The 25463-nt window shown below is 47.3% G+C and overlaps 3 protein-coding genes across 6 annotated transcripts; 1 reads left to right on the forward strand and 2 right to left on the reverse strand.

The window, feature by feature from the left end:
- Window positions 1–399: 399 nt before the first annotated feature.
- Window positions 400–3966, forward strand: LOC109741792 (DNA oxidative demethylase ALKBH2). The gene is made up of 6 exons (XM_020300877.4): window positions 400–667; window positions 1516–1532; window positions 1722–2048; window positions 2894–3010; window positions 3161–3353; window positions 3635–3966. The coding sequence occupies exons 1-6, from the start codon at window positions 475–477 to the stop codon at window positions 3829–3831; spliced, it is 1044 nt and encodes a 347-aa protein (XP_020156466.2). The 5' UTR covers window positions 400–474; the 3' UTR covers window positions 3832–3966.
- A 399-nt stretch (window positions 3967–4365) lies between these two features.
- On the reverse strand, window positions 4366–18032 carry LOC109741787 (sister chromatid cohesion protein PDS5 homolog A). Of its 4 annotated transcripts, none has more exons than XM_073505824.1 (35): window positions 17694–18032; window positions 15970–16173; window positions 15692–15873; window positions 14169–14295; window positions 13854–14072; window positions 13330–13546; window positions 13100–13245; window positions 12856–13001; window positions 12163–12312; window positions 12013–12061; window positions 11742–11930; window positions 11406–11588; window positions 10553–10704; window positions 10313–10439; window positions 10077–10229; window positions 9938–10003; window positions 9711–9847; window positions 9508–9625; window positions 9265–9399; window positions 8989–9188; window positions 8319–8469; window positions 8084–8227; window positions 7854–7934; window positions 7218–7766; window positions 7018–7119; window positions 6802–6875; window positions 6661–6712; window positions 6138–6224; window positions 6011–6048; window positions 5722–5787; window positions 5560–5625; window positions 5417–5482; window positions 5177–5346; window positions 4926–5080; window positions 4366–4837 (listed from the first exon to the last, which is right to left on the reverse strand). In XM_073505824.1, the coding sequence occupies exons 1-35, from the start codon at window positions 17784–17786 to the stop codon at window positions 4802–4804; spliced, it is 4830 nt and encodes a 1609-aa protein (XP_073361925.1). In that variant the 5' UTR covers window positions 17787–18032; the 3' UTR covers window positions 4366–4801. The 4 variants fall into 4 exon arrangements, with proteins under 4 accessions (XP_073361925.1, XP_020156460.1, XP_020156458.1 ...); XM_020300871.4 differs by having other exon boundaries at window positions 6011–6045; window positions 17694–18030; XM_020300869.4 differs by having other exon boundaries at window positions 5722–5802; window positions 6011–6045; window positions 17694–18030.
- Window positions 18033–20050: 2018 nt separating this feature from the next.
- On the reverse strand, window positions 20051–20611 carry LOC141027013 (uncharacterized). The gene has a single exon (XM_073503925.1). The coding sequence runs from the start codon at window positions 20609–20611 to the stop codon at window positions 20051–20053; it is 561 nt and encodes a 186-aa protein (XP_073360026.1).
- Window positions 20612–25463: the final 4852 nt, after the last annotated feature.

Genomic DNA, 25463 nt, shown 5'->3' on the forward strand with positions numbered 1-25463 from the left:
GGAGAGCTGGTCAACAGGCCTAATCTGCATGGGTGACATCAGCCGACTGAGACTTCAGTCGACTGATACGTAGACAGACCCTTCCTGCAAACTTCCAACAGTCAAACCCCTCAACGCTCCTCCCTCCCACGTCCCTCCCCCCTTGGACCGAACCGCCGCGCGCCCAGACCACTCTGACCAAGTCATGCATGCACGCACGCTCTCGGCCAATCCCACACCGTCCAAATCCTCACCTCCACCACCATCAACGGCCCCCGTGCCGGCCACGTCTCTTCGGGAAACCGCCCGTCCCCCGCCCCACCCATGTACTCCACCGGCGCCACTTCCTCGTCTGACTCCGACCCTATATAAGATCCTCCTCGGCTTGACAGAGCTCACGAGAGACACCAGCCCAATCACAGCGAATCGCCCGCTCGCTGCACACACTAGAAAGAAGAGCCGGCAGCCAGCGACGCTCGATAGAGCAAGCAAGCCATGGCCGGCCTCCTGCTCTCGGCCGCCGTTGCCTGCGTCCTTCTCGCCGGCGCCGTGTCCGCGTCGTCGTCGTCGTCGCCGCGGGTGTTCACCGTCGGCGGCGACGAGAGGGGCTGGCGGCAGCCGGCGCCCGGCGAGGAGACCTACAACCACTGGGCCACCAAGAACCGCTTCCACGTCGGCGATTTCCTCCGTAAGCATCGACCAAGCACGTACATCGGCGGCCGTGCTTACATTTCCACATGTGATGGGACTAACGTTCGTTCGTACGTGTCGTTGGCTCGCAGATTTCAGGTACGAGAAGAACGACTCGGTGCTGGTGGTGACGCGCGACGACTACAAGCGCTGTGGCGCGGACAGGCCGGTGCTCCGCCTCGAGGGCGGCGAGGCGAGGTTCCGGCTCGAGCGGAGCGGCTTCCTCTACTTCATCAGCGGCGCGCCGGGCCACTGCGACGCCGGCCAGAGGTTCACCGTGCGCGTCATGGCGCAGAGGGACAACGGCCCCGCCTCCCCGACGGAAGCCCCCGCCATGTCTCCCGGCGGGTCCTTCAACTCCACGCCGGGGGCCGGATCAGGATCCACGCGCACGCCGCCCCGCGGAAACGCCGGCGACGGAAAGGCCAGCGGCGCCGCACCCATGCGCGCGCCCTTCGGTGGCTATCACGCCGTTGGCGCTGCTCTGGTAGTGGGTACCGCCGTGCTGGTCTTTGCATGAGATGCTCGTTGCGTTGCATGCATTGTGCGTGTGCAAGCTGTTGGTAGTCTTCCAAGATCGTAGACAGTCTAGAATCATTTGCTTAACTTGTTTGATTTGTTGTGCCCTTTGTGTGGTAGGCTGGTAGCATGTTGTGTTAATTACTAGTTATTATTACATACGTACTAGTTTGGACGTAATTTGTTAACTTCTTGCGAATTGTGAAATTCTTGGTTATTCAAATTAGTTTGTTATTATAACTTGATTATGTACTCCACATGTTTTGGTGCCACCAAGAGAATGCAATGACGAAACTCTTAATTTTCTTTTTGATGGCCTCTGAACAGGAGAAGATTCTAGTGAAGTATAGGGAGTATGTAACTTTTCTGGCTTCTTATAAGCAACGTGTTGTTTTCATTTCTTGAAACAATTGGATTACTGGAGCTGCATTCCGTGACCATACTACGTTTTTCTTGTTGAGAATTCCCTGTCCATACTACGTTTACGTACTCATGAAACCCGCCTTCTTTGGGCCCCTACACATTTCTGCTAGCCGCCTCTTCCTGCCACCGTCTCCGACCCTCCGCCCACCGCCGCTTCGTTTCCCGCCGCATCGCCAATGGCCTCGCGGCTCCGGCTCGGCCAGCCCAGCCCGAACCCCGGACCCGGCCCCAGCCCCGGCGAGGGGAAGAGAGAAGAAGGAGAAGCGAGGAAGCCGGAGCCGCGGCGAGAGGTGACGGACCTGGGCGGCGGGAGCGAGGTGGTGCACATCCCGCGGTTCATGGCGCGGGAGAGGGCGTGGGAGCTGTTCGAACACCTCAACAAGCGCATCCCGTGGACGCGCCCCACCATCCGCGTCTTCGGCCGCTCCGTCGTCCAGGTCGGCGCCCCTCTCAGGCCCCCCTTATTACCCCCATTTCTTGCGCCTCGTTCAGTCACAGTTAGGTCCCTTGCGTTTAACATTGGTTCCTAATCCTTCCCTCCAAAATTGGTAGCCGTGCTGTTATTTTGGGGAGGAGAAAAAAAATCTAAGTTTGGAGAACAATTAACTGGATATTGAAATGGTAGGTTAGATCATCAGTATGGGTCTGCACTTATCCATGGCTTGGGTGGTAAATGTGTGTTGTTTGGGGCAAGCAGTACAACAAATTATGTTTTCTTTCTGGAGTACCTCAGTACAACAGTATGTAAAGCGCACCGATGCTAAATTATGTAGGACGATTAACATATTTGGCATGTTGTTTGATTGCACCTTGTGGTTTGGTACTTCCAAACCATTTAGAGAATGAGCATCACTCTGTCCCTGGCTGTAGACATATGGTAATTCTTGTAAGCTTGACTGACACTGAAACGAAAATTAGACTACGGACAATTGGGATACAAAAGAACAGTCAGGATACATTTTGTCAAACTCTTTCCGCCATATCGAAGTTCTGATAGCCGAAGATAATTGCTGGATGCTCATCTAATTTGCTCGCTGGAGTGCAACATAGCTACCATGTATACAATGTCAGTTAACCATTGATGGTGCCATGGTGATGGTGTCTTGTCTTGGTGCCACCTTAACAAAGTGTCTGATGTGCTCCTCCTACCGCTACCAGTCGTCTAGCCCCATTGGTTCAATAACGGAATTCGCTCTAGTGACAACTGACAAGAAGCGCATTGGTCATATAACCCTCGTGAGGCTTCTAATCTAAGTATCTGATCATTTTTGCTATCCTACAGCCCAGAGATACCTGCTATGTGGCAGATGAAGGGCTAACAGATTTGAGGTACAGCGGCCATCAGCCTCATCCGCATTCTTGGCATGAATTCCCAGTGCTAAAGGATATCTTGAAAGAGGTAAGAGCTGCGCCAAGGTGACTGCTTGCATTGCTACCCTGTAATCAGCAGAAACCAGTTGGAATTGTTCTTATTTAAAAGGTAACATCTGGAGAGTATTCTCAGCGTTCAGCCTTCACAGTAGTCTTCTGACTCGTACACATTGGTTAGGTCCATGAAGCCCTCCCAGGAAGCCACTTTAACAGCCTGCTGCTGAACAGATACAAGGGAGGTTCAGACTACGTGTCGTGGCACGCCGATGACGAACCCCTCTACGGACCTACCCCGGAGATCGCGTCCGTTACATTCGGGTGCGAACGTGAGTTCTTGCTGAGGAAGAAGCCTGCCAATACAAAATCACAAGGTACTCGCCACATCTTGCTACTACTTCCTCCGTAAACTAATATAAGAGTGTTTAGATCACTACTTTAGTAATCTAAACGCTCTTATATTACTCCCTCCGTCCCACAATATAAGAGCGTTTTTGACACTAATGTAGCGTAAAAAACGCTCTTATATTATGGGACGGAGGGAGTAGTTTACAGAGGGAGTAGATGAGAGCTATATCCCGTCCAAAAAAAAACTAGAGAGCTATAGGCTTTGTAGCCCGGAATAAACTGACTCATGCTGATCTTCATCCACCAGCTGCTGGTGAATCTGGGGAAACGGCTCCGAAGCGGCTCAAGGTCAGCGCCCCTCAGCAGCATTCGTTCCTCCTGAAGCATGGCTCGTTGCTCGTGATGAGGGGCTACACCCAGCGGGACTGGCAGCACGCGGTGCCCAAGCGTGCGAGGGCGGCCTCGACGAGGATCAACCTAACTTTCCGGCATGTGTTGCCATGATCACGGCCGGTTCGCTTGGTCTCCCTCCAGTTTTGCACTTGTGCCCATTGCGTGCAGTGTGTAGTGGGTTTCCTGGTGATGCTTTGAACTCTTATCCCCCCTTCCCACCTCATGTAATCTCTATCAAACTTTGTTTTAAAGTAATGGAAATGGGAGCAGCCCGGTTCAAAAAAATGAAGATCACGCAAGTGCACCGGCAAAAATGTGCAACCTGCTACATTGCAAGCGCACCGACAAAAATGTGCAACCTGCTACATTCTTTCTGCGGACCAAATGAGTTTGGCCTACATACATAACAAGATGTCAGGTGGACCATGTGAGAAGATGAAACTCACATCCCCTCATCTGTAGTAGTTATAGAAACTTAGTGACTACAGGTGCAGTATTTTTCTTATAAGAAAGGAAATGTGTTAGAAACTTAATCAAGCATTCTCGAATTTAATAATACCTACAGGTTCAGCAAGCAGAATTACAACATGATCTCTTTAGCACAGTATGAAGTCCACATCCAAACAACTAATGCATCTCGCTACATATTCAAAATCTGTTTCTTCGAATAGGGTCCCAAAGGGAGGACCATCACACTGGTAGCAAAACAATCCCAAGACACTGATTTATTGTTGTACAACATCTCTACATGAGTTTAAAAGACACGGTTGCTATCTCCTGCAAAAGAATGGTAAACAAGATATGTTACACAACATCTGACCCTCGAGGATTCGTACGCCCATTGAACAATGCCATGGCGAAGTCAGCAACAAGTTCTAGCACCTAAATAACGTTACAAAGCAAATCCTTCCTATCCAGCTGGCTCTTCTATACTAACCTGTTGCTATTGCAAAGAACATTTTTCTACATCACAACTGTCAGCTGCGAAGGGTCAAATTAATGAGATATCCACATTCCACAGACGACTGCCTCTGATATCTGCATCCTAGGACGACATATGTCAACTGAGAGAAAGCAAAGCCTATGTCGCTTGCGATGCGCGCTTTTTCCAGACACTCTGCAGATTCAACAGAAAGCAACAGAAGAGAATCAGAAAATTTAAAATATATCAGGGGTCCAGTCCGGGGTTGAAAGGCCGCGCTTACAAGAGTTTCGTCGTCAGATTCCTCCTTGCAGCTCAAACTGTCGCCGTCAGGTTTTTTCTCTTCCAGCTCCATATCTTCTGCAGACTCTTTCTCTGTTTTTCCTGTTTTTTCTTTCTCAGCTGAGCCAACTGCTACTTCTTTATCCTTCTCCCCATCTTTGGTAATAAAACAGTCACAAGCTAAGCTCAACTACGATGATAAAACAGCATGCATATTTACGATAAATGTAAACAAGCACATAAAACGGCTACCTGATTTTACATCTTTGTCGGAATCTGAATGAGCGAGAGAACTGGCTGAATCTGAATCATTAACGCCAGCTTCGCTGGTAGCTTCGATGGACTTGCTACCTCCTGATGTCTTTCTACGCTTGTTTTCCGGAGGCGTTTTTGGTTTTCCTTTCCTCTTTAGAGGTGAGGGCCTAAAGAAGATGGATCGATGAGAAAAATTGCAGCATGATCCTTAAGTCTGAGAGTTAGATATGAACTTACGTCTTCATTGACTTATGTTGGTTAGCTGGAACTTTCGTGCTGCTGGTAGATTTCGTCTCCTGTGCTCTGTAAGGTGTTACACTGGACCAGGTGAGAAAAATTACAGCATGATCCTTAAGTCTGGGAGTCAGATATGGACTTACGTCTTTACTGACTTATGTTGGTTAGCTGGAACTTTCGTGCTGCTGGTAGATTTCATCTCCTGTGCTCTGTAAGGTGTTACATTGGTTCAGGTAGTAAGAAGATGGATCGATGAGAAAAGTTGCAGCACGATCCTTCAGTCTGAGAGTTAGATATGGACTTACGTCTTTATTGACTTATGTTGGTTAGCTGGAACTTTCGTGCTGCTGGTAGATTTCGTCTCTTGTGCTCTGTAAGGTGTTACACTGGATCAGGTGGTAAGCAAAGTAAATTACTTCATCTTGCAAAGCATCAATTGGATGAGATGTGCGATAAGTTCATAACATTTAATCTGACTAGAAACCTTTGCATCTAACATTTCACATTGATAATCGATACTTTGTTAGGGCTAACAAGCAAAATATAGGCAGACAAAGTCATTTCTTAATTCCTAAAGAAGAAATTCTGGCTTACCGTCCTTGATTTGAACCTACATGATCCTTCTTTTGCTGCTGCAAACAATTAGTAGAACTATAATGAGTTGAACATTATCTTTAGGGCTACAGAGACGGTTCCTAGGAAAGAATCGACAATACTCTACCTTCATTGGTGAACCATTACTTTCAATCATTTTCCACTTTTCTTTAGCCATGTTAAGCTGCTCCATATCTCCGTCATCATATAAGACCTACACAGAGAAGCATATTCATATTAAGTATATACCCAGCAGTCACAATATCTTACACGCACAATCAACTATACAACTATTGCATGCTGTGATATTGAGTAGGATATGCAGAAGAACTAAAAGGTTGCTGTCATGGCCTTGTGAGCGTTGAACAGTATGTATCAATATGTCTATAAACAAGGCTAAGCAGAGAGGGGGAAATCTTTGAATTATATGTATAGTGATCTAAAACACTCTTATATTTCTTTACAGAGGGAGTACTCAGCTAATTTCATAGAATAGCCTGCATGATAAAATGCAAACCTTTTTTGTTTTTCATGATGGTACTCATAACAGGGAAAATGGATCAAACAGATACACCATACTGATAGAGATACTAATTAATCCACCGTTTTTTCATCTAAAATAAAAAATAAACTGTCTAATGGAAACTTACTGTATGTAGCTTCTTTGCTGAATCATAAGATTCCACAACACCTGGATAAAATCTGATGACAAAAATAACTTAAAATCAAAGCCCGCCTTCAAAGATTAGATTATAAAAAATGTTCAGAATTACATAAAATAGGAAACTTACTCCTTATCCAAAGGCCACCAAACTTTTATTCTACGTCCTACCAAGTCTTTACTGCTCGAGTCATGCGTTGAACACTGCAGGCATTAATTAATTCTTAGTACACACACTAGAAGGATACTCATACTTGCACTTGCACAAACTTGACTATCGCTAGCATATGCATACTTCCTTCTAGTGACTTTATTCAACAATTCCTGCATAAACCTTGGAGATTACCTTCGCTAAACCAGAAACCAGTCTTGGCTTCTGTCTTTTGAAGGACCCATTTAGACTAGCCAGTTCAGCAGCTCTCATAGTACTGTCCTCATCAGCAGACTTCTGGGGTAAGTTCAATAGGAATTTGCAATTTAGAACCAGAACTTTACCAATAGGTCCCGCAAATACATATTACATACCATAGAACAGAAAGAAATTACCTTTGCACTGCTACGCGAGACTTCAGTATGGGACTTAGCATCCTTTTTCCCTTTGGATACAGGGGTTTTGGTACTGGTAGGTGATGCTACCAAGTCTTTATCATTTGAGTCAGCTCTTCTTTTCTCCTTCAACTTGTTTTCTAAGGAGTCACTGGGTTTTCCTTTGCTGGCAGAATGCACTAAAAGCTCGTCACCGTCTTTACTGCCTTTTCCTGAGTGTGGTCTACTCTTAGAAACTGATCTTTTGCGTTTTGGTGTCGAAAAATCTACTGACTTCTCGTTGCTCTCTTTCATATCCATCTGCGGCTTCTTTGGTTTGCTCTTCACTGACTCCCCCAAATTGTCCTGGTTATCTAAGTTTATTTCTCTTAACAAACCCAAGACATCATCATCTTTTCCAGTATTTACTGGAACAGATGCTGCCTTCTGTTTCCCCCCTGTGTTTTTTGCTCCTCGGGATTTAAGAATTTGGACAATTTTCCCTAGAGGGATCTCATTACCAAATTCATCAGTCTCATCTATGAGCATCTTATCTTCGGGAGATTCAACCTGAAGGACATAAGACCAAAGAGGAGTCAAGGTCCAGCAGACAATTGGAGTGGAATCCTAATATGGACATAGATGTGTGTTGTGTACCTCAGCAACATTTGCTGTCATAAGAGCTTCGAAATGGGACAGTATAGTCTCACATCCCGACCACTTCTGTTCATCATTCTCCTACAAAGTATATCAAGTATTACAATCGGAAGCCTATGTTCAGAAGGCAAAAAACTTGCTATCTTGGTAACCACCGACGAGTTTATGTCCTGGTAACCATTGACAATTCTTAACAAACAGCGTGCTTAATGATTTGTTAGAACACGTACCACAGGGTTTTCATTTTGATCATTCTGAACTGTCGCATAAAGTTGTGCAGGCAATGGAACCGTCTGATTTTCTGATACATTTATCTGGTCCGGACATAACCTCTTTGCAATAAGAATACCAAGATCACATATAGCATGTAGAGTCTGCAAACAACATATCTCGATTTTAGTCAACACCTATAGCAAGCAAACGGGTTACAGTACATGACAACAAATGTGACGAACACGTGCCTACCTTGGTCTTATTTGCATCGACCGCGTCTTTTGAACATTTGATGCTTCTGAATATAGATAATGTTGTCATGAAGCTCTCCTTTTTCATACCAGGTACACTATACTGCAAACCTTCTTCTCCCAGGAGGGTTGAAAGAAGTAGATGCAATGGCCTGGAAGGAGCTCTTCCATAAATATGCATATGCAAGAGTAATTTTAACAAGAAAAGGCAAAAAAAAAAGACCATTCTTTTTAATTATTTTGTATCAAACAGTGTGCATACAGAAAAAAACTAGACTGCCAGGATGCATTACATAATAGCCATAGGGACACTGTTAGAATCAAACCACAATAATTTTTATTACCACGCATTTCCTACAGATCTTCCACAACTTCTACGGATATTTTATGGTTGACTATCAAATTTTCCAAGCATGTAGTTAGAATGTTAAATTTGTTGAGTGAAACATCACATTTTGTGTGCACAAAATAGTCAGGGTGTGCAACAATCAAGCAGCCAAATGATATTACAATTATAGGAAGTGCAAGAAAATGATATCTTAGGAACTTAATGAACAATTATCATGTATCAGTAAATTGACCAAATGCATCAAGCAATGAAAATATGTATTATGGAAACTCACGATAACAAGTTGTAGTACAATAATACTGTAAGAGTTATTATAAAATACCAGTAAATTGGAGCAAATGCTTTGACATCCTCATATTTGTCGATGTTAGGGCATGAAGGATCATGAGCGAGGACATGAACCAGATATGGAATAATATATTCTGGGTAAGCTGTGAGCAAATTCACATCTGCTTGGACAGATAGTTGACGCATCTTAACTTGTTGGCATATTTGTGACACTTCGATCAGGTTGTGCTGGAACTGTGAAATGAAAAGATATACACATTAGAATCAGTGGATGGTGAACTCAATTGATCACTGTGTTTAGAGTATGAACCTCTTCGTACTGTGGTGTATGATAATCGTCTATGCCTATCAAGAAGGCGCAGGCATATTTTGCGTCCAAAGCCCTCTCCTTGATGTATTGATGTACTTTACTGAGAAACAACTTCCTCATCTGAGGGAAATCATCCTACAAATGAACGAAACTATAAATCTCCCAAGAGGATGCTGCAGACAAGCAAACCAAATGAAAGTAACAATGAAGAAATCAGCTAAGCTATATATTCCCAAAACATACCTGTGAAATCCTTAGAGTCAAATAAAACACATCAACAGGCACTTTATGGTCCCATTGTCTTGTTAAGCGGAGAACAGCTTTCGCTGCAGCCAGCCTCAAATGGGCCTTATCACTAGCACTGCGAGTAATGGAGTAATAAGAAATAACCCAAATATAGCACAGAATGTATGCACTAAAATAGAAGGACAAGTCATTCATTGTACCTTGATATCATGTTTGGGGAAATATCACCATATGTAAGAATGCTCTTAAGGATGTCCATTAATTTTTCTATTCCAGGATGCACTTGAGCATCTTTGCAAGGTAGACAGCTCTTCACCAAAGTTTTAATGCCATAAATCTACAGAGAAAAATATCAGAAGAGAATAACAAGTAAAAAAACATTGACGATTAGAGTAAAGCAGACCATGAAAAGCATGATCTCACTCACCTTGAGCAAACAACTATGTGAACTATCACCCCATTCAGATTTGTCAGCGGAAACTTTAGCCGTATCCTGGTGACACTTAAACGTTGCAATGAAAATTTGTAAAAAGGAAGGACAGAAATTTAAAGATAGCAAGCCTTACATCACTGCAGTCAAGAATCTTTTTGGTTATGAAACTTATTATCTCTTCCCCCCTTGTTTCGAAAATTGGCATCGCTATCTGAGCTATACACCCCAAAGATTGCAAGATAGAAGGTAAATGAACTTTCTTCTCCTCCAACAAATCCACAAGCCTCTGCATAGTTACAAATGCTAGGCATAATACATCAAAAATCTCAAAAATGTACAAAAAAGGGAATAGCAGGGGCGAATTCAGACCTTGTAAAGAACAGATAGTGCCATCAGACCATCATCTTTAGTTATAGCGGCTAAAGCATGAACAGAGTATTTAGCCTGCTTCCTTGTGCCCTCTAAACATAGCCGCTCTAACAGAAGAGCAACAGAGCTGAAAATGGAAGGTACAACAACTTAGTTCCATAATCATGGTAAGTAGCTCCATAACTGTTCCAAAAAAGTGTAAAGTAGTGCACAAAATGGAGAACTTTCAAGCAGCTACACCTTGATGAGGCCAGTTGTTCACGAATGTTACCGCCAGCTTTGGACAAAACATGAGCAATACCCTCTTTAAGAACTTCATTATCCTCCTTCAGAAGTTCAATGATATCTTCTTCGAATCCAGATAAAAGTGAAGGGAAGAAACTAGATATTGCCTGCAATTAGTAAATGGCATGGGGTGAGGACTGTCTTTAAGAGTCTCAGGGCACAAAATGCATGCACAAAGGGTTGCAGATATATGAAGAGATGAGGTAGGATGGGCAGTTGGTTAGATCTAGTATGGATCATACATAATACACAAACCGAGAGAAAACGTCTAAATATAAAAGATATTGCAAAGGAAGGTTCTGTGCCCATTGAATCCATCAGTGCAAATTTCATGATACATCCATCTGCCCAAGATCCTTTGCATCATGAAGCATGTTGCACCCCTTGGCATTTTATAGAGTGCCACAACATGTTTGGAACCACAGAAGATAAAAGACAATTATAATATAACACCTATTTTGGATGTAACATTACATGCCTAGTCCTTCATCCTACTTTTAGGCTAGCAGGTGCCCAGCAATTTACATAGCCGTCCTGCGGGTACCTTTAACTAAAAGAGTAAAATCCATCAGATTACAACTACCGAATTGGCCTCACAACTTTACGACTAGAGAAAATCTGCTTAAAGGAAAAATTGTTTACTCCTCTTTTCTAAAATCAACAATAGTTCGTGCTTGAGTAGCAATATAATAGTAAGTCCATGCAAGCAAATATTCATGAAGTTTTTTTTTTACTTCCATGAAGGCAGAAAGAAGACGATCAAAATATTGCATCAATAACAGAATTAGTTCTTCGGCAAAGTATATACCGTCAGAAGATCCATGCATGATGAGATGAGTTTTGTATTCCCAACAGATTTTTGCTCAGAAGCTGCAGACAGGATCTCTTTGACATATTCCTTATTCACAAGTAGATACGAACATCGCATTGATAGTGTGCTGACAAAATCATACAGTTCATGTTTTTCACCAAGTGACTTCAGCAAATCAACCTGTGGATTACAAGTAAAAATTCAAATTGTTTTATAGGATTTTCAGAAAACAAATCAATAAGACCTAGTTCCAATAAGCGATTTTGTCTACTTGGTAGTGAATATAATTACTGGTCAACCTAGAATGAAAATGACTAGATATATAGTACGTACCCGAATAGACCAAGCATTATTGAATGTTGTTGCGCAATCAAGCAAACTTGCGAACATTTTCCAGATATTTTCATCTTTCAGCTGATGAAGCATGGTCAAGTGCTCCTCAGCCTTTACCGCGTCACTGAACAAACGGGACATGCTCCGAAAACATCCCAAGATTCTTTTTTGCAGATCAGCTGCATCTTCCTGCAATACAAGAAGAATAAATAAGGCAAGTATTTACCAAATAGTAGCTCTCTGGTGCTTTCCAATCTCAAGAATCACAAACCTGGCTTGTCTGTCGAAGGGACATGTACTTCAACATTTCTTGTTGTAGTCTGAAGTTGATCAAAATGCAACAAATCAGAATATTCAAAAAAGGAAAGAAAAGAGAAGGGAGAGCAATTATCAAAAATGATTTATGGACACATGGTCAAACCTTTGCTTCTGCAGAAGAATCTGTTCAAGAGCTTTCATCTCAACTTTATCAAAATGTGTGGCAGCAATTACCCAATGTTTCACTCTTTCCTTTGTTGGAAACTCAGGTGGAAATAATGAAGCACATAGGACTGATTCAATTGACTCAGGCCTGCACCAAATAAACAAAACAACAAGGTGACATTATCTTAGGCTCACACTAGAACATCACCGATCACAGAGTGCAATAACGCATAATAACCTAATACAATATGTTTGCATGAACAAAAAAAGGAACTGATGTCCATGAGGGATGCTAGATGTTGACGCTAGCCAGGATGCAAACACATACATCAACAGAAATTTTCCCGATGATTCTGTATGTTCTCAAAATACTCTCATAAGCATTTGTATCCAATGCTTATCTCATGTCAACCGCAAAGAACAAAATACCCAATACCATCAACCAGATCTCAAGAGAAGTAAAAAACTACAAGAGACAGAAAATATTGCACAAGTAATATCTAGAGTGTATCAAGAAAGGATTAGTGAGACATCCCAGACATGCCAAACATACACGGTAAGTCAGTGAGGGAGTATAAAACCAGTAGAACTGCTACATCTAGTCATAAGTTGAATAAAATATACCTTTCTGTTGCATATCCATGAAACATTAACAACAAGCCTCAAAAATATTTTAGTTTAGTGACATTACCTAAAATCTTTGTCGTAAATACATCTCAATATTTTTCCAGGTATCCACTCAAAATTATCAGAATTAGTCGAGCTATCAGAACCCTTCAGGCAATACAGCTTGTAGATATCAGCCAATCGCTCCATGGTGTAGCACTTCACTGGAAGCTGGATTTTAAAATATACACCATACATTTCAGTAAATTATACAGAGTAAAACATGTGGAAAAAATGGAAGACGCTGAAAAGAGCAAAGAAAAGCTAACCGATTTATCACGGACACGCTCGGCTACAAGTTTGATAGTTTCAATTGGCACAGCACCAAATTCATGGCAAGCTACATCACAAACAGCAGCCACAACTTGTTTTCGTACATTTTCTTCGTAATCCAACAGTCTGTCACAAAGTGCCTCTGCCAAGGAGCCAACCATCAAAGAAAGAACAATGAGATGCCCCCTCAAATATGAACTGTTATTAGGGGGACATAGCTACTTACTGATAATCTCAGGAGCTTCCGGACGGGAATGGTTTGAGATTAGACATTTCTTTAAATGCTCAGTCACAGAAAGACGGATTTCTACCACTCTGTCAGTCAATCTCTTCAGGAACTCAATGAAAAGAGACTTAAAAGATTCCAATACAGGGACTCCAGGTAAAGAAAAAAGTTCCCCAAGCAACTCAACTGATTTAGACCGCATTTCTACTTCATCTGCCTATAGAAAAGAGAAAAATAAACATGAATTAGCAAGACAGAACAAACTAAGAAAATTAGTCACAAGATGCATGAAACTTTTGTTTTTATTTGATTTTATAGAAAAATATACTTTCTGTTCCAAAGTTATTACTCCCTCCGATCCATATTAGTTGTCACTGAAATGGATGTATCTAGACATATTTCAATGCTAGATACATCCGTTTGAGCAACAACCAATTTAGATCGGAGGGAGTGTTTTATAATGCAGAGTCACTCTGCATATAGGTAGTTCAGAGTCAAATTGATAATCCAAAAGTATATCGTACCAGTAGTTCCCCAGTTATATAAGGCACCACCACTTTAAGAACCCTTGGGGCACACTGATACACATCAAATATGACCTCGTGGTGATCAATGTGGCCATTTGCAGAACTGTTGGCCCCAGCCAAGGATGATGTAAGAAACTTCTTTATGTATGGTTCGAGTTTTCCTGCAGATTGCTCTATAACACCCCGAGCCAGCTTACGTGCAGATAAAGAAATACCCTAGCAAACAAGAGTTGCAGAACTAATAGTTTACAGAAGGGCGCAAATAATAATCTACTAAATAGCCAAAATGCCATAAAACTTAAATGCACTCACAGTTTTTTTACGGCCTAAAGCTGATAACAGTACATGTAGAAGGCTTTGATGTATAACCTCGCTCTCTTCTATAATAAGGGCCATAATTGTCTGCATTGATTTCACAACATTTGTTTCATGGTTTTCACTGCATCAAACAAGTTTCAACAGTCAAAACACAATGGGTAAACAAAAAGGACCATAGCACACTTAACTTGTTCTGATCGCCCAATATATGTAGCAAGTATAATACTACCCGTACTAGTATAATTAAATTATAGCATGTACACACTACCACCCTGGGTTGCAAGATCTTATGGGCGTCACCTCTAGCCTACCCCAACTTGTTTGGGACTAAAGGCTTTGTTGTTGTTGTACACACTACCACCCAAATTAATATAATTACATTGTAATATGTATAATATGTACACTCCATCAAAAACCAATATGATACGTCAAATGGCAGCAATAATAGTCAACCAGGAAAAAAATGCTGCTTTGTAAATTAAGGCCAACGGAGCCGCATATGGGCCCACTGAATTTCTAAAGATGTAAAGGGAGCCCATTGCCCCATCTAGTCCGCATATCATGGGAACCATCCAACATATGAGTGGCTATATCAAGGCTATTAACATGCCTGAGAGCATAAGGTGAGCGACCACTCTTACTAGCGCTATTTAGAACACTGAGGTCTGAACAGCCGTGTCATGACTTATAAACATTCGTGCTGCTATAATTTTATACCAGAAGTCTATCACACAATTCAAGGCAAGACTCCATACAATCAAATTTTCTGACAAGTCATTTATAAAATTTATTGTCCTTGAGTTATCATTAGTCTTGGTTCATCATCATTAATATTACAAAGAGGACCTCCACACAAATCACACAATGAAAATGTTGTACTCCCTCCGATTCATATTACTTGTCACTCAAACGGATGTATCTAGCACTGAAATGCATCTAGATACATCCGACTGAGCGACAAGTAACATGGATCGGAGGGAGTAATGTATTTCAGCCCACAAATTAGTGTATTCATGCAATGTAAACTTTCAAATAAGTCCATACAATTTCTATCCTCAAAATACTACTCCCTCCGTCCGGAAATACTTGTCTTAGAAATGGATAAAATGGATGTATTTATAACTAAAATAAGTCTAGATACAACCATCTCTAGGACAAGTATTTCCGGACGGAGGGAGTATTAATCTTGGTACCACACAAATCAACAGTGAAAAGTGTGCAAGTGTCTCTCAGCCAGCCTACAAACGAATGTACCCTTATAAACCATCACAAATAACCTTAACAGAAATTAAAACAATTAATTTGCAAAATAGCAGAAGTCATGATCCGGAAAGGACAGAACTAAATTCATTGTAGTGTTCTTCCATGTGAACCTAACAGTGTGAAACAGTGAACCAAAAATCATAGTGGTTACTTCTTACATGCTCATGCAAAGACTGGAAACTAGTCCATCTACGGTGGCATTACATAACACAAGGTATTTACCAGACCTGGCTTAGATGGCATAGCAGAATTACCTGACGATTTCTAAAAAAGTTCGGAACATGTCTGTGATGAGATCATTGCATTCAAGGTCCAACATCACAACACATGCCCGGTATCTTGCAACTGTTTCCAAAATAGCAACTCTCCTGCTAAAGTAATGGCTATTAACATCAGCGAGTCCACCAAATGTACCAACAATCAGACGAAATATGGTCTGCAAGAAAGAAAAAAAGAATACTCAACTACTGAACAAACATTGTAAGCTCAGTCAAAGTAATTTATTCAGCATTTTTTGTGAGCACAGGGTTACCCTTAAAACATCATCACTATATGGAGCTTCAGGTGCAGTTATTCTTGTAATTTCACAGAAGCAGGTTGCCAAGAGAACTTTAACATCTTGATCCTGATGTTTCAGCAATTCTTTTCTGACAACTGCTGTTAGACATGGTTGGATAGCTTCCATCACCGAGGACCCTGGTGACTGTTCTATTCCATGTAGGCATTCCGCAGCTTGCTGCAATACAATTAGCATTAATAGCATTAATAGCACACCCAAAAGTTACATAAGCAGAAAAGGAAGGATTTCAAGCAAACAGGTCATTATATCCAGACACTACTGCAATACTGTCAGTCTGCTCCCTGTGACCCTTTGCTAGGAAAGAAATTAACAAGGCAGAAAATTAATTTCAGAACAATACTGCTCCCTGTGATCCTGTGCTAGGATAGGAAGGACACACAATTAACTTCAAAACAATTGATCTTTTTCTATCATTGATGCCAAGTTACAGATTTCTTATGAAAAGATAAAAGGCCTATTTTTTTAGCTTCAGCTATGAGCCATGGACCAGCAAATTATGTTGTTTAAAACAAAAAAGTTCAAACCTTTGGAAATTCCTACGCCAATTACACAGATGTTATTTACTACCATAGATTTGGGCACAAAAAGTACTCCCTCCGTTCCTAAATATAAGACGTTTTAGCAGTTCAAATTGAACTGATAAAACGTCATATATTTAGGAACAGAGGGAGTAACAAATTAGGACTTACAAAAAACTGTCTGTATTTATATGTCTACTATCAACATTCTAAACCCTGACATAAAGATACCAACACCAGTACATGCAGAGCTCAGAAATTTGAAACTAGAGACAAAATTCGCTGGCCAGTTTTCCTGACAGAAGCACTGATCAGCTCTAAAATAGGGGACAAAAAAGGTAACACAACTACCTATGATGTTAAGACAATATTTTTTATCACATTTGATGCTACTCCCATTAGGCAACAAGGACAGATTTCAGGATTAAAAATGTGCCATTGTTTGTTTGGCTTTGGAAAGCTCTAAAGACAGAGACATTAAATTTGTTCTCAAAATACTGTAAGCAAATGTTTACAAGACAAAAAAAAACATTTTAAGCACAGCATTCAGGGTAACAGGTGCAGACGGAACTAGCATATAAACTTATCGGAGGACAACCAAATAAAAATAAATTACGGGACCAAATATAAACATTTTATAGTAGCACATTTCGATGGTCCAGTAGTATAACAGAAGTAACCGCTTAGTGCGCCAATCAGGCAGAGAAACCTGTTTGGACCACCGAAACCCGGCAAACCCTAATTCACAGACGTTCAGTTACACCCCCTCCCAGCTGAAATGAAAATAAATTCCAGCTGAAACAAGCAAAAATGTGCCGTGCATATCACAAACTAAAGCGGTGGCACAGCGTCCCTAGGAAATCTGACCAAAAAGGTAAGAATTCCCCTCCTCATTACCCAGCCCTAGCTGAAAAATTGCTCCTTTTGGACCCTCCTCCGGTGCTCGGTGCAACATAAACCATCGGAATCCAGCAGCTGAACCCCTGATTCGCAGGCGAAGCCGAGGACCACCGCCTCACATGCTCACGCCTTCCCGCCCTAAACCCTAAAACCTGCCGAATTGGCGCTACGGCCACAGATCCACCCCCTCCGCGACGGAAGCGAAGCTGGCAACCAAAGAGTATGACTGTACGAGGCTCGGGAGTCGGGAGTTGTCACCTCGAGGAGCTTGGCGAGCGCCTCGGCCTCGGCCGGCAGCTCGGAGCCGAGCTTGTCCCCGAGCTCCCTGAGCTGGCCCGCAACGGCAGCCATCCCCCCGCCACCTCGCCCTTGACCCGCAGCGAATTGGCGCGCCGGCGAGCGCCTCGAGGCCGAAGCTGCTCCTGCTCCTCCTCCTCCCTCTGGGTCGAGCCTAGGGCCTAATCTGAGAGGGGACAAGGGTTTCGCGTTGCCTTTTTGGCTCTCGCTGTTTCGAAATTGGTGTGGGAGAGAGGCGGAGAGCTCGTGAGCGAAATGCCCAGTTTGGGGATCGGGTTTGGGTCTCTGCGCTGCGGTATCCTCCTCCTGCTACCACGCTCCCCTCCTACCGTTTAGTAGATGGAAGGAAAACCATGACGCCCCTCGCGTGGACGCGTGTGACTGGGGTGCGGGTCCTGCGCGGCGCATGGCCGGCCTGTCAGCGTGGTGCGTTCCGCCTGCCGACGGTGGAGGGGTGGTTATTCCGGCCTTACGGGTGGTTTTACGACAGGGTTTGTTAGGTTCCGGAGAGTGTGACTGCGACTGTGAGTGAGAGAGCCATGTCTCGGCGCTTAGAACTTTGAGAAAAAAAGGAAATCTTTTTTTTAGACGCCGCTAACTGCCACACGTGTGGGCGTTAAGGGATCTGCCCACACGTTCTGTGTGGTGCCTAGGAGGACCAGCCCACACGCCTGTGTGTGGGCAAAACAACTAGCGCCCACACGTCTCTTTTTTTCTCTCCCGGTCCCTCTTACACGCGTGCGTGTGGGCAAAATAGATAACGCCCACACGCCCGGTACGTCAGGCCTCGTACCTCGTGGTCCCGCACGCCCCACGTGACACTTTATCGCGCGCCCGCAGTTGCCATGGGCCGGACCCTCGTCCATGTTCGTTTAAGTGCAGTTGTCATGTCGCTGAACTACGGTTGCCATATTTGCTCAACTGCAGTTGCCATCTCAGGTCAAAGTTTCAGATTGCCTTTTTTGGACAACTACAGCTGTTGCCATGTGTGGTCTGGTCCACTGCAGTTGCCATGATTTCAAAACTTTAGGAGTTGCCACCTACTAACACTAGGCAGTTGCCATGTAGCGCTACAAAAAAAGGCATGGCAAAAAAAATGTTCGGGTAAAAGAGAGAGTTGTCATGTGCTCACAAGCACGCTAGGGCAGTTGCCATGTAAAAAGAAATAGTTGCCATCTGCTTACGTGCACGCTAGGGCAGTTTGCCATGTACCATGCAAAAATATGGCAACTGACATGTTCGGGGTAAAAAAAGAGAGAGTTGCCATCTTCTTGCAATCACACTAGGGCAGTTGCCATGTACACTGCAAAACGCATGGCAACTGGCAGCTTGGGGTGTGGGAGAGGAGGCGGGCGTGTGGGCGAGATGGCAAACACCCACACACCAGCCCTTGTGCGTGACTGAAAACTGGTGTGTGCGCGAACTGCTAAATGCCCACACACCGGGCCCTCCGTGTGGTAAAACGAATGTGTGGGCGACCTCTCTCACACACCACACACGCCTTGTCCTACGTGGCACACAAAATCAGTCAAAACGTGCCAAGATTCATGCAGATACTGCTGGACGGCGATGGAGGCGTGTGGTTGAGATGGCTAACGCCCACACGTGTGGGCGTTAACATTAACGTTTTCTTATCCTATCAAGACTGCAGCCTGGCATCGAACGATCAGTGTCTAGTTTCTTGGGCGGCATGATTTACCCAAATTCGGGCTCTCTTGCCAACATAATACTCTATGGCCTCCTTTGATTGTATTGATTTGGAGGGAGTACAAGTTACATGGTGATCTACCACGAGAACTTATGTGTATAAGAGTTGTCATCTACGGGTCTAACCCCTCAACTTATATAGATACCGGGGATACCTAGGGTTTACATAGATGGGTTACATCTAAGGGTAATCGTGCCGAAGACGTGTAACACCCCATAAAGCAAGGGGGGTCGAGAGGGGAGGATGAGCGAGAGGGAGACTTGGAGAGGAAGAGGCAGGATGCGATTGCAGAGGAAGGATTGGTTACAGGAGAAAGTTTACACACGCATACCCTCACACGGCCACAGGCGGCCACCCTTTATCGTCACCCACGCGGTCCACTTGGCTGGCCAGCTGGCTGGGCCCACCAGCCAGCTCCAAGGCACACTAACAGCTGGTTAGGTGTGAGATTCCTCCCTCCTTAAGACGCTGCGTCCTCTTCTTCTTCTTCAACGTCGTCGCCGGTGTCGTCCTCCTCCCAGAGCTCTGCGGATGGAAAGCGGTGACGGAGAACTTCGTAATTCTCCCACGTCGTTGGTGCGGAGTCCCCTGCTCCCCATTGGACCTTGATCTACACCACTGGCGCATTTCCCTGCTTCATCATGCGCCGATCCAGGATGCGTGTTGGAGAGAGGCCGGTGGTGGAGAGGTCGGGCACCTTGGGCAGTTCTCCATACACCGGCGTGAAGTCAGGTGTGAATGGCTTCAATTGCGAGACGTGGAAGACGGGGTGGACCTGGCTCTCTGGTGGCAGGTCGAGCTTGTACGCGAGCGAGCCGATCTTCTCGATGATCTTGTAGGGGCCGAAGAACTTGAAGGCAAGCTTGGCGCACGGGCGATTGACCACCGAGCGCTGCGCGTAGGGCTGGAGCTTGAGCAGCACTTGTTCCCCTTCTTGGAAGTGGCGCTCGGTGCGTTTGCGGTCAGTGTTCTTCTTAAACCGGCGTTGCGCGCGCTCCAGCTGGGCGCGTATGTGCGCGGTGTGCGCCGCCCAATCCATCTCCTCGCCGGCGGCTGTCGATGCCGCCCAGGACGCCATTGTGCCCATATTGGCTTCTTTGCCGTAGAGAGCCTTGAAGGGCGTGCCCTGAAGAGAAGCGTGGAACGTCAAGTTGTACCAAAACTCAGCCATGGGCAGCCAGCGACGCCATTTGTGCGGCGAATCGTGCACCGCGCAACGAAGATACATCTCCATGCACTGGTTCACGCGCTCACTTTGGCCGTCCGTCTGGGGGTGGTAGGCCGTCGAGTAGAGCAGCTTGGTACCAGCTCCGGCGAGCAGCTTGCGCTAGAGGTGACTGGTGAAGATCTTGTCACGGTCGGAGACGACGGAGGAGGGAATGCCGTGCAGCTTCACCACGTTGTCCCAGAATGCCCGCGCCACCTGCGTGGCGTTGAATGGATGGCGAAGGGGGATGAAGTGCGCGAATTTGGTGGAGCGGTCGACGACCACCATGATCGTGTCGCAGCCCTCCGAGCGCGGCAAGCCCTAGACAAAGTCCATGGTGAGATCCTCCCAAGGCGCGGCCGGAATTGGCAGCGGGGCCAGGAGCCCAGGCGGCTTGACGTGCTCGTGCTTGGCCTGCTGGCACACCGCGCACTGTTGCACGAATTCGTCGACGTCGCGCTTGAGTCCTCGCCAGTCGAAGTGTTTGCGCACGCGCTGGTAGGTGGCGGTGCTGCCGGAGTGGCCTCCCACGGCGCTGCAGTGCAGCGCGGCGATGAGCTTGGTCGTAGTGTAGAATTTGCCCCGATCCAGAGGCGGCCTTGGCGCCTGATTGTGCCGCGGTAGAGCTCGTAGCCGTGCTCATCGGGGTTGTGCAAGGTGAGTTGATGCAGTAGCTCCTGCGCGTCCGCGTCGGTGGCGTAGGAGTTGATCACCTCTTGCACCCTGGCTAGCTGGCACGCAGAGAGCGCGGCCACCTCGAATTGCTTGCCCACGCGAGAGAGCGCGTCGGCAGCGCCATTGCCCATCCCGCGTCTGTACTAGAAGCAAAACTGGAGTCCCACCAGCTTTGCCATGGCCTTGCGCTGGAGCTCTGTTTCCAGGTGCTGCTCGCCGAGGTTGCAGAGGGACTTGTGGTCCGTGACGATGTCGAAGGGGCCGCGCTGCAAGTACTGGCGCCACTTGTCGACGGCCATCATCACGGCAAGGAACTCTTTTTCGTAGGTGGAGAGCTTCTGGTTGCGCACTCCCAGCGCCTTGCTGAAGTAGGCCACCGGGTGGCCATCTTGTGCCAGCACCGCGCCAACCCCCGTGTCGCAGGCGTCCGTCTCGATCGTGAACGGCCGCTCGAAGTTGGGCAGCGCCATGACCGGTGTGGTGACCATGGCGCGCTTGAGCATGTCGAACGCCGTCTGCGCCTGCTCGATCCAGGAGAAAACCTTCTTGGTGAGCAGCTGCGTGAGCGGCTTGGCGATGATGCCAAAGTGCGGCACGGATTTTCTGTAGTAGCCGGTGAGGCCCAGAAACCCGCGCAGCTCGGTGGCATTCGTCGGCGTTGGCCACTGCTCCATGGTCTGCATCTTCTCCTTGTCCGTGGCCACGCCCTCCTTGGATATCACATGGCCGAGGTAGTCGATGTGGTCGCAGGCGAATGTGCACTTGGATTCTTTGACATAGAGCTGGTGCGCGCGGAGTAGCTCGAAGACGATGCGCAGGTGCTCCAGGTGTTCCTCCATCGTCTCGCTGAAGACCAAGATGTCATCCATGAATATGATGACGAACTTGGGAACATACTTACCGAAGATGGCGTTCATCAGACACTGAAAAGTGGCGGGTGCGTTCGTGAGACCGAACGGCATGACCCGGAACTGGAAATGCCCATGATGTGTCTTGAACGCCGTCTTGGACTCGTCCTCCTCGCGCATCCTCATCTGATGGTAGCCCGCCCGCAGGTCCAGTTTGGAAAACACCGCGGCGCCGGCCAGTTCGTCGAGTAGCTCGTCGATGATGGGCAAGGGAAATTTGTACTTACGGTGGCGTCGTTGAGACGGCGGTAGTCGACGCAGAATTGCCAGGTGCCGTCCTTCTTCTTCACGAGCAACACTGGCGCGGCGTAGGGACTGACGCTGTGCGTGATCACGCCGGAGTCCAGCATCTCCTTGACCTGGCGCTCGATCTCATCCTTCTGGAGCGGCGAGTAGCGGTACGGGCGCGTGTTCGCGGGGACCGCGCCCTCCACCAGCATGACGGCGTGGTCGTACTGGCGATGAGGAGGGAGCCCTTGCGGTGCCCTGAACACATCGGCGAATTCCTCGAGCAGGTCAGACAACGGGGTTTGACTTGGGCATTTGCGAACCAGGCACGCTGTAGGGCCACAGGTGTCCACCATGGCCATGGCCCAGACATCGTTCCCGGCGATCATCTTGCGCAGCTCGTCGGGCCCGACTGCCTTGAGCGTGGTGGCCGGCTTGGTTGGGACGCCGCGAAGTGTGACCTCTTCGCCGTCGTGCTAAAATTTCACCCACTTGTCTTGCCAGTGGCACATCATTGGACTGTGCTGGGCGAGCCAGTCCATTCCCAGAATGCCGTCGTACGCGCCAATCTCCAGCTCGCGCATGGGCGTCATGAAGGTGTGGCCTTGCATCCACCATTTGAGGTCGGGCACCATGCGGTTGCAGGTGAGCTTGTCGCCGTTGGCCACGCGCACCTCTGTCGGCGGCATCTCCTCCGTGGCGAGGCCGAGGCGATCGACGAACGCCTTGTTGACGAAGCTGTGGGTACTGCCCGAGTCGAGCAGCAGGAGCATGACATGGTTTCCCACCAGCATGCGCAACCTGATCATGGTCGCCGAGTCCGTGCCGTCGAGCGCCTGCGACAAGAGGAGGTAGCACTCTGGCGCATCCACGGCCTGGGCAGGAGGTTGCGCGGCCGGGCCCGGGTCGTCGAGCAACTGCAGGGCGTGGATGGTGTCATCGAAGAGCACCTCACCGTGGTCACCCACATTGATGGTGAGCAGCTGCGCGGGTTGGGCACAACAATGCTCTCTGGAGTAGCGATCCCCGCACTTGAAGCAGAGGTTGTTCGCACGCCGAAAATCGCGCAGCTGCCGCTCCCGCGCGTACTCGTCTCCTTGGGCGCGGATCGGTGCGACCGCGGCGCGCTGTGATGCGGCCACTGCGGCTGCTGCAGGAGGTGGTCGACCCGCCAGAGTGATGCGGGGGCGCGCGCGGGTCGTGCCCAGTTCCTCCTCTTGGATGCGGGCGAGCACCGAGGCACGCGTGATGTTGGAGGGTGCCTGGAGGCGCACTGGGGCACGCAGCTCGTCCTTCAGGCCGAGGAGAAACTGCGTGACGAAGAACTTGGTGTTGATCGATGGATCGAGCGCGAGCAGGTGGTACATCTATTCATCGAACGCGGCGTGGTACTCGGCGACAGTGCCTGTTTGGCACAGTTGCAGCAGCTTCTGCATCACCACCTCGAATTCATCGGCGCCGAACTCCTCTAGGATCGCCAAGGTGAAACGCTCCCACGTGATGTAACGCTGCATTTGCCGAAACGCCTGGAGCCAGTGCGCGGCCTGGCCGTCGATGTAGAGCGCCGCGGTGGCGACCCAGTGGTGGGCGGCCACCTTGTAGAGCTCGAAGTAGGCGAGGCAACGGTCCAGCCACAACTATGGCGTCGTGCCGTCGGACTTGGGGAAGTCGTGCTTCGGCGGCTTGTGGTACTCGTTGGTGTGGTAGCCCGTCGATGACGTGGTCGCCGCGGCGACGAATCCGCCCTGTGGCGGCACAGGTAGGAGTGGCGGCCGGTGGTCGCCCAGGCGTGCGTGCGAGGAAGACGACCGCGCTGGATCCGGCACGGGGCGCGGGGACGGTGGAGGAGGAGGAGGCGGAGGAGGTTGCTGCTGCGGGTGGACGGGCTGGTGAAGGTGCGTGGTGACCGAGCCCGTTGGGGAAGCCGACCCTTCCACCGTCTTGCGCATGAGATCGAGGTCCGCTTGGGTCAGATCGATCTGCCGCGAGAGCCCGCGCACCTCCTGCGAGATCTGGGCGTTGAAGGCGGCCTGCAGCTTGATCTGCTTCTCGTGTACCGCCTTCTGGTCGTCGATCTTGGCGAGCAGAGCCTCGAGCATCTTGGTGATGTTGGTGTTCCCTTCGTCCATGGCAGCGAGAACTTGCCGCATCGCCGCCGAGGCCTTGGAAGGAGCCGTCGTCTTGCTCTGAAGGGGATCGAACCCACGACGGATTTTGTGTGGCTTGCCGGAGCAAACTACACCGACGCGGTGGATGTTACCGACCCCCAATCAAGCTCAAGGGAGAAAAATTTCGGCGGATTTTGGCTCTGATTACCAGTTGTAACACCCTAGAGAGCAAGGGGGATCGAGAGGGGAGGATGAGCGAGAGGGAGACTTGGAGAGGAAGAGGCGGGATGCGATTGCAGAGGAAGGATTGGTTACAGGAGAAAGTTTACACACGCATACCCTCACACGGCCACAGGCGGCCACCCTTTATCGTCACCCACGCGGTCCACTTGGCTGGCTAGCTGGCTGGGCCCACCAGCCAGCTCTAAGGCACACTAAAAGCTGGTTAGGTGTGACAAGACGACCTCTAAGTCTTGGAGTACACGTCAAATCTTCGGAAGATATCCACCTTGGCGCTCTTGGGCCCTAAGAACGTGGCCCACCAGTTTGATCATCCTAGGGGTCCTCGGCCCGGCCCATATGGTCAGGAGCCAACGTGGTCAGTACCCCCTAGTCTAGGACAGCATGAGTAGCCCTGAACCAGTCTTTCAGTCGAGGATATTCCTCGATACTTCTGAGTTGTACCTCGTCTTCAACATCCCAGTTGGTTCAATAAATCTTCATCTGTTATGGATGAGTTTCATGCGTCGGGCATCCGAGGAACCCCTTAACATTTCCATGCTTGCGTTCTTCCGAAAGATCCCTAACGTGTCTGAGGAGAGTCGTGGATCTGATGATCATTTCCTGCGCAGGGCTGCCGGAGTACAACGATCTATGGGACCGGCGAGGATCCCTTTG

Source organism: Aegilops tauschii, chromosome 7, assembly GCF_002575655.3.
Source record: "Aegilops tauschii subsp. strangulata cultivar AL8/78 chromosome 7, Aet v6.0, whole genome shotgun sequence".
Classification (NCBI taxonomy): domain Eukaryota; kingdom Viridiplantae; phylum Streptophyta; class Magnoliopsida; order Poales; family Poaceae; genus Aegilops; species Aegilops tauschii.

What these genes read in the sequence shown, in the direction of transcription:
- LOC109741792 (XM_020300877.4), top strand. Translation starts at nt 475, where the DNA reads ATGGCCGGCCTCCTGCTCTCGGCCGCCGTTGCCTGCGTCCTTCTCGCC. An exon ending in TCGGCCGCTCCGTCGTCCAG is followed by an intron (nt 2,049 to 2,893) that starts GTCGGCGCCCCT and finishes GCTATCCTACAG; the next exon opens with CCCAGAGATACCTGCTATGT. An exon ending in TGCCAATACAAAATCACAAG is followed by an intron (nt 3,354 to 3,634) that starts GTACTCGCCACA and finishes TTCATCCACCAG; the next exon opens with CTGCTGGTGAATCTGGGGAA.
- LOC109741787 (XM_045230953.2), bottom strand. Translation starts at nt 17,786, where the DNA reads ATGGCTGCCGTTGCGGGCCAGCTCAGGGAGCTCGGGGACAAGCTCGGC. An exon ending in ACTTTTTTAGAAATCGTCAG is followed by an intron (nt 14,296 to 15,691) that starts GTAATTCTGCTA and finishes TGTTTGATGCAG; the next exon opens with TGAAAACCATGAAACAAATG. An exon ending in ATTCTTCTGCAGAAGCAAAG is followed by an intron (nt 12,062 to 12,162) that starts GTTTGACCATGT and finishes GATCAACTTCAG; the next exon opens with ACTACAACAAGAAATGTTGA.
- LOC141027013 (XM_073503925.1), bottom strand. Translation starts at nt 20,611, where the DNA reads ATGGCTGAGTTTTGGTACAACTTGACGTTCCACGCTTCTCTTCAGGGC.